We start from the raw sequence: 10368 nt of genomic DNA on the forward strand, positions 1-10368 counted from the left end.
GCGGCGGCGGCGGCGGCGGCGGCGGCGGCGGCGGCGGCGGCGGGAGCGCGGCCGGCGGCGACCACGCGGACAAGCTGAGCTTGTACAGTGAGACAGACAGCGGTTACGGCTCTTACACCCCGAGCCTCAAGTCCCCCAACGGGGTTCGCGTGCTGCCCACGGTGCCCGCGCCGCCCGGCTCCTCGGCCGCCGCCGCCCGGGGCGCCGCCTGCTGCTCGCTGCCCTCGGCCTCCTCGAGCTCCATCACGTGCCCGCAGTGCCACCGCAGCGCCTCCCTGGACCACCGCGGCCTGCGCGGCTTCCGGCGCAACCGACTGCTCGAGGCCATCGTGCAGCGCCATCAGCAGGGCCGCGGGGCCGCGCACGGGGCGTCCGCAGCCGCTGCCGTGGCCGTGTGCCAGTTGTGCGACCGCACCCCGCCCGAGCCGGCCGCCACGCTCTGCGAGCAGTGCGACGTGCTCTACTGCGCTGCCTGCCAGCTCAAGTGCCATCCATCCCGGGGACCCTTCGCCAAGCACCGCCTGGTGTCGCCGCCGCCGCCGCCGCCGCCGCGCGCGTCCGCCGAGGCCGCCTCTGCGTCTCCAGGCGCCGCCCAGGGCGCCCCCAGCGCAGGCGGAAGCTGCAAGAGCCCGGGTGCCACCGGCGCCGGAGCGGCGGGGGGCGGCGCAGCCCGCAAGTACCCTACGTGCCCTGACCACGAAATGGAGAACTACAGCATGTACTGCGTGAGCTGCCGAGCCCCGGTGTGCTATCTGTGCCTGGAGGAGGGCCGGCACGGCAAGCACGAGGTGAAGCCGCTGGGCGCCATGTGGAAGCAGCACAAGGTGAGCGCCCGCGGGGCAGGGCATGGGGCACGGACGCCAGGAAAAGGGCGCTCCCCTTCGTTAAATAAGCTCCAAGTGCTCTGAGCTGAGTGTTGGAGATGGGAAGGGCATGGAAGGACGACGCCCTAGGTCCCCTCCCGCCTGAGGCTTTATGATTCCACCCAAAAGTCGTCTAGAATGCAGAAGCAGGACTCGTTCACTCCCAAAATTGACTAATAAATTACCTTGATGGCCCCTCTGGGTTTATGACACCTAGGGCCCCCTTCCTCCCTCTAAAAAGTTCATATATTTTTTTTTCTTTTCCTTTTTTCTATTTTTTTTTAAGTACAAGTGTTACCACCTGCTTGCAGGATAATGTCTGTTGCCACCCGTGCTTGGTTAATCCTCTCTGAAGGCAGGAAGGATTCCATCCCAGCCCTCAGTGAAGGGATATACTATCTCGCTTAGAGCAGAATTCCCATCAGCTTCTAGAGCAGAGAGTTTCCTACTCTCTCAGCTAGTCTCCAGCACTTTCTAACCCCAGAATGCCTCTCAGCTTAAAGGGAAGATGTAATTCTTCATGCGCCTTATTTGAGACTTCGGGCGTATGCCCTGTTATGAGGAAACATCATTCCCCACTGAGAGACCTTCTCTTACTGGGACTCCAGGTGGCAGGAGTGTGGTGGAGTAAGCACTTAGTAAGACAGCCAGGCACACTCATCTGCAGGCTGCTGCGGGCCGTCTTTCCAGGGACTTGCCTGCAGGTGCCACCTCCCAAGTGGGAAGGAACAGCCGCTACAGGCGACTCGCACACACTTGTGGTGGCCAGTGTATCCTCATAGCTGACACAGAAGGAGAGAAGCCTTCAAAATCAGGTCAGGCCCTCGATCAGACCCCAAGGCAAGAAGCGTGGGGTCAGCTTTTCTAACATTCACCTTAATTTCCTACTCAAAGGCCAGGCCGTGCAACTGGACTCACTGCCGAGGTCAGTGATCCGGGTCCCTTGTTCAAGGACTCCAGCTGCAAATTTGGACACTTATCATTCAGTATCCTCTTTCCAGTAAACTCTTACCCCACAAAGAGGCAGGAGATCTCCAAATAGCCCAACAGGAAGTATGTATTCTGACTGAGGAGGAAAGACACGGGAAATAAGGCAACTTGCCATGGTCCTCTCATATCATCCAACTGGAAGTGGACAAAAAGGGGAGCATAGATGGGAGGAGAAGGGACCAACCATTCATACTATAGATTGACTACATACAGTTACTGTATAATTTCTGCTACAACATGCCTGTTGTTACCGTAACTCAACATTTTCAAACAAAAAAATTAGGCAAGAACAAATGAGGAACACTTCAGAAATCCACCTCGGAAAGGGAAATTTGCATAGTAGTTCAGAAAAGGGCGATCTGGAGTCAAATCCCTAATTCTAGAGCAGCGGTTCTCAGCTGGGAACAGGTTCACTCCCCCCCGAGGACACTGCCAGTGTCTGGAGACCACTCTGGTTATCCCACTTAGGAGTTGCTAGTGGCATCTAGGCGTAGAGGCCAAGGAGGCTGCTGAACAGCCTACAGGGCACAGAAAACCTCCCGCAAAACGATAACCCAGAAAAATATCAACAGTGCCTCTGAGAGAAACCCTGTTGTAAGTTACACAGACCTGGATCCAAATCTCAGCATTTGTAATTTACTTGCTGTAAGCGTTTAGGCACAGTTTGAAGCCCACTGAATAATATCTAACTCAGATAATTGTTGTTGGGAGTAAGTACAATGCTGTATGTTTAGCCTGTAGCACAGTACCCAACTCACAGTAACCGATATATATTATTTGTCATTATTATTATTATAGTGCTAATACTTACCACCAAACTTGCAGAAAGCTACAGGGCAGCAGCAAAGAGTACTTATTTGACCTCAGTGACTTGGTAACCTGGTGAACACAGGAGCTGGTAGTGTTTATGTTGAGTCCTAAAATAGCTTGGAGCTAAATGAGAATGTCTGCTGAGTGAGTTAACATTCATATGACATTTTGTTACATATTGCTTCAGGGTAATTGTAGCTGCCTTGCTTATTTCATCTTTCAAGTGAAGAGAGTCATTTTACAAATAAAGAACTGCTTTGCAAAGAGGCTGTGATCAATTACCAAGACAAGGTTCACATTCAGATTTTAGGAGCTGGTAAATTTTCGCAGCCTAGAAGGCTAGAACGAATTCTGGGTGTTGCCACGCAAACTTTTAGACTTAGTGAAGAGTGGAAACCAAAACGAGTTGAGATGAGTTTGCAGTCTTAAAAGAGATTAAGCCTCTTACCTGGAAAAGTGAGTTGGATAATGACCACATGGTTTCAAGAACCAAGATCATGCAAGGAAAACATTGGTCGTCCTTGATTTGGTGTCCACAGCAGTTTTATAACATTTCTATCTGAAGAAATATGGAAAGAATATGTGATATTTGCTCAATAGAGTGGGACGGTTGTCTGTGGGAAACAGAGCTAAGCAGAATCTAAATGTCTCAATTTAATGCCACGTCTTCAGGAAGCTAAGACATCCTCCTAAGTCCAAAAGGAATTCTCTGAGATACTTTTGTGAAAAGCTGTTTTCAAGAATGAGAGGAAGTTCTGCTGTTCTCTTTCAGCAGGTGCTGTTTTTCTACAGAAAGGGAAATCATTCAGTGCTTCTTATGAGCATCTCAACTAGGGGCTGGAGATCAAAAGATAACAGAGGGAGCCTTGATGGACCATTTGGTCTTGCTTTGTGGGCAGGCGTCTAGACCACCATTGTGAGCTGTGAAGGTGATTACTTTTGAAAGATAAACTAGAGCACTCAATTTCACACTCCCACCAGGGCAGTTTAAGTTCTTTAGTAAAACTTAAAAGTCTCTGGATTTTGTTGTTCTTGTCATCGTTGTCGTCTAAAAATCCCAGAAGCCATGACAAAGCTTGGTACACTACCAGAATGAGAATCAGGACAGAAATATTTCCCTATCATCCCTATGACTGGAGAAGCCTTAAACAAAGCTTTAATTCCTCTCTAGCACGACTGGAGCTTGCCATCTAATTAGTGATTCTTAGGGAGAGAGACATGTAAGTGACACTGAAATCTACTTTGAAACAAGATTGATTATCACTTTTCAAAAAAAGTGTAAACGCACTGCTATATTTTAAATGGATAACCAACAAGGACCTACTGTACAGCAGAGGGAACTCTGCTCAATGTTATGTGGCAGCCTGGATGGGAGGGGAGTCTGGGGGAGAATGGATACATGTATAGGTATGGCTGGGTCCCTTAGCTGTGCACCTGAAACTATCACAACATTGTTAATTAGCTATACTCCAATATAAAATAAAAAGTTAAAAGAAAAAACAACAGTCTAAACACTTTAGGTCTTGGCCAAACACATTTTTAGATGATTCTCTTGGAAGAGGATTAATAATTTCAAAGAACTTCTGATGTGAAGAAACTATACGTTGTGAAAGATAGGACAGGGAAGGGAAGCTTTCCATGAGTGCTTTTGTCTTTTTGCCTATTGATTGTGGAATTCCAATTTTCCTGAAACCAGAAGGAGAGGGTCACTGTGGGATGTACCTCTTCCTAGTGTGACATGTCACAGAATGTCAGCAACCACTGTAATTCCTGCTATGGGCAGGGCTAAAAATGCTTAAAAGTTGATTCTTGAACTGAGGAAGGGACCGCTGGATAAGCCCTTCCTCAGAAGTCTTTTGAGAACCATGGACAATAGAATAGAATCAAAACAAAAATCTCATTGTACCCCAGGATTACTGTAACCAATGAGTCAGCACTTCACAAGAGCAAAGGAGATAGTGAGGTCTAGAAATCACAGGAAAGCCAGGACTTCAGTTTCCTCCCATGCCCCAAGGATCTGCCAAAGGACACTTGACTTCTCAGAAGCCTGGTCCTACCTTATTTTATCAAAGAGATAAAGAAAGGCTTTTAGCCTTTAAAGCCTCAGAGGAAAGACTTCCTCCATTAAAAGAGATAACACATAAATGCCCAAAGCAGAACGTGTAATCATAACTGTATACGATCATAAGTATACTTATTCGAATATTTGTAGTACATCATAACACAGGCAATAGATGCTCTTTGTTAAGAATTAGAATTACAGGGCTTCCCTGGTGGCGCAGTGGTTGAGAATCTGCCTGCTAATGCAGGGGACACGGGTTCGAGCCCTGGTCTGGGAGGATCCCACATGCCGCGGAGCAACTAGGCCCGTGAGCCACAACTACTCAGCCTGCGCATCTGGAGCCTGTGCTCCGCAACAAGAGAGGCCGCGATAGTGAGAGGCCCGCGCACCACAATGAAGAGTGGCCCCTGCTTGCCACAACTAGAGAAAGCCCTCGCACAGAAACAAAGATGCAACACAGCAAAAATAAATTAATTAATTAAAATGTATGAGCCTTACTGTACTGTGTAGAACAGCAAAAATAATTAAAAAGAAAAAAGAATTAGAATTACAGAGGTAGAGATGTAGAAATTAAACATCAACCCCAATTCCAGTTTGCAGAGAAAAAACATTTCTAACATTTTGGAGTTTTTTTCTTCTAGAATTGTATTGTATATTTATTTTGTAACTGTCTTTCTTTTTTTCCTCTAATAATACCGTACAAATATCTTTCCTGTCAATTAATGAACATCACTTTGGGTGGCGGCATGCCTTTCCATTGTAAGGATTTATTAGTTTACTTGATCCACACCCTGATGCTGGGCTCATCTAGGTGTTTTCAGTCTTTTGCTGTTAGGAACATTTTTTGAGTTTTCGAGTTAAACATTTCGAGTTAAACATTTTTCGAGTTAAATCTATGCCTTTCTTCTTAATAATCTCCTCAGGTTAAGTTTCTAAATATGGAGTTGCTGTATCAAAGGAGAACTGTCTTCCAGACATCTGATTAACGTTGCCAAACTGCCTTGCAAAACGTTTATACCTATTTTTTCTCCCAACAGCAAAATTATATAAAAAATTAAAAATTAATGTAAACAGGGACCATTGGGGAAAACAATAAGGTGGATTGCCTTGTTTCTAGTAATAACTGTTTGCTACTTTCATTACATTATTGTTAGAACTATTTTTATTTTTTTTTATTTTTTATTTTTTTGCGGTATGCGGGCCTCTCACTGTTGTGGCCTCTCCCGTTGCGGAGCACAGGCTCCGGACGCGCAGGCTCAGCGGCCATGGCTCACGGGCCCAGCCCCTCCGCGGCATGTGGGATCTTCCCAGACCGGGTCACGAACCCGTGTCCCCTGCATCGGCAGGCGGACTCCCAACCACTGCGCCACCAGGGAAGCCCAGAACTATGTTTTAAAAGGGGATCACAAGTATCTAGATTTTTATATTTTTAACTACCAGTTAGTGATCTGCCCTCCCTCAAAAACTGCTTCAATAGGCGTAACTAGTGCCTAAATAGCCCCTTTTGGATTTTAAGGCCCCTGAAAAGACCAAGCCTTCAGGGCCCATCTAAGGCACTTTTTAAAAAATTATTTTATTTCTTTATTTTTATTTTTGGCTGCATTGGATCTTCATTGCTGCGCACAGGCTGTCTCTAGTTGCGTCGAGCAGGGGTGTGCGGGCTTCTCATTGCGGTGGCTTCTCTTGTTGCGGAGCATGGGCTCTAGGAGCGCGGGCTTCAGTAGTTGTGGCATGCGGGCTCAGTAGTGGTGTCTCACGGGCTCTAGAGCGCAGGCTCAGTAGTTGTGGCGTGTGGGCTTAGTTGCTCCTCGGCGTGTGGGATCTTCCCAGACCAGGGCTCGAGCCCGTGTGCCCTGCATTGGCAGGCAGATTCGTAATCACTGCGCCACCAGGGAAGGCCCTAAGGCACTTTTGAGTGGGGTTTGAACAGGGAAAAAGAGGGTTAGGTAGAGAGAAGTGTTTGGCAAAAATCTTCTGGGAGGTCTGAAGTCTCCATCTCTGTGGCTAATCGCTGCAAGCCGAGAGTTGCTAAACAAATCCATCAGGGCCCTCAGAGCATGCGGCATGGAAATATGCACAATCTGAGCGGAAGCCTGGACTTTTTGAGATGTTGAATCCTTCACCAACTCTGAAGCTCTGGGAAATGAAGTGCATAGGCTGGCTTCTGTTCCATCTGCCGCAGACTGACAGAACCAATGGCAAGTCTGCTTAGACCCCTGGAAACGTGAGCTGACTCCAATAAGTAGAGGCTGCCGCGTCTTCTGAAACCACCCTCTGTGTTAATGTTAACATCACCACTGTCTTTAAAGCCACCGGGGCTGTAGCCTGCCTTGCGCTTGGATTTAATTCCAAGGAGCTCAGTAATTCAGGAACAGCTATTAGAAAGAACCCCTGTGTTACAAGCTTTGAAGTTCAGGCTTTCCTCATCATTCCACACATCTGGAAAACAAAAAGTGGGTTTGACAGAAGGCAAGAACCCATAACTTGAATTGCTTTTCTCTTCTCTTTGAAGATGATTTATGGAGTATCGGGGTTCAGAATTGAGGAGGACCTTAGAGATTGTGAAAGGACAACCCCACGTGACTACTGAAGAATGTGTTTCCTAGTGTACGCTCTGGTGGTCACTCCATGGCTAAGCTGTTCTATTTTTAGCCTGCAGTGGGAGGTCCTTTATCTGGGTGGAGATTCTTGGTGGATGGGACCTTACTTGTGGATGTCAGTGAAATGGACTGTTCTAGAGGAGAGGGATCTCTCAATCTCTGGGACTGCTCAGAGGGGTCAACAAGCTGGCACACCGCCTGTTTCTGTAAATAAAGTTTTACTGGAACACAGCCATCTTCCTTCGTTTACATTTTGCCCGTGGCTGCTTTTGGCTATAACGGTTGCTTCTGGTAGAGTTGAGTAGTTGTGACCAGAGATCGGCAGCCTGCAAAGCCGAAAATATTTACTCTCTGGTTCTTTATGGGGAAAAACATAAAAATAAAAGTGCCGACTTCTAGACTAGGACCTCGTGACTCAGAGCGTGGTCCGAAGAGTAACAAAAGCAGTGCCGGGAGCTCGCTGCAGACGCCGACTCTTGAGGCCCGCCACAGCCCTACCGACTCATGATTTGAATTTCGCAAGATGCCTAGTTGATTCAGATGGACGTTAAAGTTTGAGAAACCTTGACGGGAATGCTTTGGGGGCTCCAGGGCGCTGGGCCCAACACTGTAACTGTGCAAGTCATCTACAGCAGTGTGAAGTGGACTCTAGGGGGTCCCGGAGGTTTGAACCAGAGTCTTAATTACTCTGGGAATCCAGGCTCACCAGATTCTGGGTGCTGGGAGGCAATATGGTGCTCAAAGACCACCTGACCCAGAGATGGGCAGGAACCTCTGAGGGGTGGTGGTGCTGTCTGAGCCCTCCTGGGCCAGAGCGTAGGTGGCTCATGAGAAGGGAGTTCTGGACAGATGCTCTTTTGCTGCCTCCCTGGGTTTGAACAGAAACGTATACACTGCTGTTTATATCTCTGGGTTTCCTTTGGGTTTGTGTCTCCGTCGTTCTATAAAGAAGCAAAGCGGGTGCTCTGTCCACTCTTCCGGCAGTTTTAAAGGTCCTGGCCAGAGAGTAGAGGAGATTGGAGCTCTCAGAGCCGTGAGGCCTGAAGGAGCAGGAGAGAAGCAGGCAGATATTGCGGGGCTCTCATGAGTTCACCCCTCCCCGCTTGGCATTTCCCCTTCCTAGGGTAGCCCGTTTCCTAACAGAGACCATAAACCCCAGCATCCTCCTTTTGCAGATGAGGAACGTGAGGCTGAGGGGCTTGCTACAGTTGCACAGCACTTTGTGAAATGATGCTGTAAAAACATGATCAATTCCTCCCTTGTACATTTTGATGAACTATAAAAATAACAGGATGCTCTGCGTATCTGAACAAAAACAGGTGCCTAGAGCATTCCCTAAAGAGTAATGGGGTAGGGTTAGCGGACACCTTGTCTAGACAGTGGGGACAGAGAGTGGGGCAACAACCCCTCCCTTATTCAACTGATACGGGCAGCAGAGAAGGGAGATGAAAGGTTGAGGAGGACACAGTTCATCCTGTTCGGAGCAAAGAGGATAAAAGAACTTGAGTGCTGGAGGGAATCTAAAAGATCAAATAGCTCTGTCTCTTCGTGTTTCACGTGGCTGCCGAGGGAAGAAATGGTTTGCAGGGAAGAGTAGTCAAGGATCCACAAGGGACAGAGGGAGTTGGAAGGGGTCTAAATGACAGATGTAACAGACGGGAACCTGGACCCCTGCAGCAGGAGGGTCTGGGCCTTGGTCACGTGTCATCTGAAAAGTCTACCCAGACTGTGCATAGTTTAAAAAAAACAGGTCAAGGCTGTGTTAGGAAATTTGGGCAAATATTTTGTACTTATCCAATCTCCCAATTCTTCCTTATCTTTTGATTCTGGGTGATAATCCGTAAAACCAAGAAACCAATAAAATATGAATAATCATAAATGACAGTCCTCTTTAAAACAGAGAGTTGTGGCTTCCATCACTCCATAAATAACGTGTTACCAAATGTCTGGCTACCTATCAGCTGAGCTGTGTACCCACATGACTAAAAGTCAGCTCGAGCGCTCACTGAGGATAACTTAAAAACTGACGATGCCTCTTGACCTGCAAGTCGTTTCCCTGAGCTTATGCCGCTAATGAGTACTTACTCTTCAATCGACGTAATTCCTTGTTCAGTCAACACTTAAGTCTTCAATGCCGGTATCCTACCAGGCACCACTGTAAGCACCAAGGCCATGGAAGAGCATATTCTTTTCCCTCAAAGAACAGAGATCTCGTCACAGGAGAGAGAAAATCAACGCATGCATAAACAAGTAAATAAATTGGAGAATTTCTGATAGTAATAAGTACTACGATGGAAGTAAAACAATGTGATAAAAAGCAGTTGGGCAGCCTGCCTCACGGGGAAGGTTGGAAAAGCAAGACTTGACGACTGGCTGAGAAGTAACCAGCCCGGCACAGTTCTGAAGGCAGCTCGCTTCACAGGGAGACGAAGAACCGAGGACAGGAGTTGGGGGACCCCCACTGTGTTTGAAGGACAGAAACGTGCCTTTGCAGTACAATGAAAAAGGTGGATAAGGTACTGGAGCAGAGACACAGACAGGGTCCAGAGGACGCAGGGCCTGGCAGGCCACAGGGAGCAGATGGGATTTTATGGTAAATGCAAAGAGAGGTGACTAGAGGACTTTAAGCTGGGGAGCGATGTTTTTCTTTTTAATACATACATATTTTAAATTTATTTATTTATTTGGCTGCACTGGGTCTTAGTTGTGGCACATGGGCTCCTTAGTTGTGGCACATGGGCTCCTTAGTTGTGGCACACAAACTCTTCGTTGCAGCGCGCACGTGGAATCTAGTTCCCTGACCAGGGATTGAATCTGGGCCCCCAGCATTGGGAGCGCGGAGTCTTAAGCACTGTGCAACCAGGGAAGTCCCCTATTTTTTAAAAGATCTTTCTGACAGCAGTTGGAAAATGTGTGGTAGGGAGACAAGAGTAGGGGAAGGAAGACCACTTCCTAGGCTATGAGAGTCACTTGGGCTGTAAATATGGGGCCCTGAACTAGGAGGGAAGCAGCAGGGATGGAGAGAAGTGTATGCCTTCACGCG

General features: G+C 47.8%; 1 protein-coding gene across 1 annotated transcript in view; it reads left to right on the forward strand.

The window, feature by feature from the left end:
* Nucleotides 1–10368, forward strand: part of TRIM67 (tripartite motif containing 67) — a 50431-nt gene that overhangs the window by 216 nt on the left and 39847 nt on the right. Inside the window, 1 exon segment of the mRNA XM_007466985.1 lies at nt 1–824. This exon segment is cut by the window's left edge and continues 49 nt beyond it. Within this exon segment, the coding sequence (XP_007467047.1) occupies nt 1–824 (824 nt within the window).

Source organism: Lipotes vexillifer, unplaced genomic scaffold (genome assembly GCF_000442215.2).
Source record: "Lipotes vexillifer unplaced genomic scaffold, Lipotes_vexillifer_v1.1 scaffold410, whole genome shotgun sequence".
Classification (NCBI taxonomy): domain Eukaryota; kingdom Metazoa; phylum Chordata; class Mammalia; order Artiodactyla; family Lipotidae; genus Lipotes; species Lipotes vexillifer.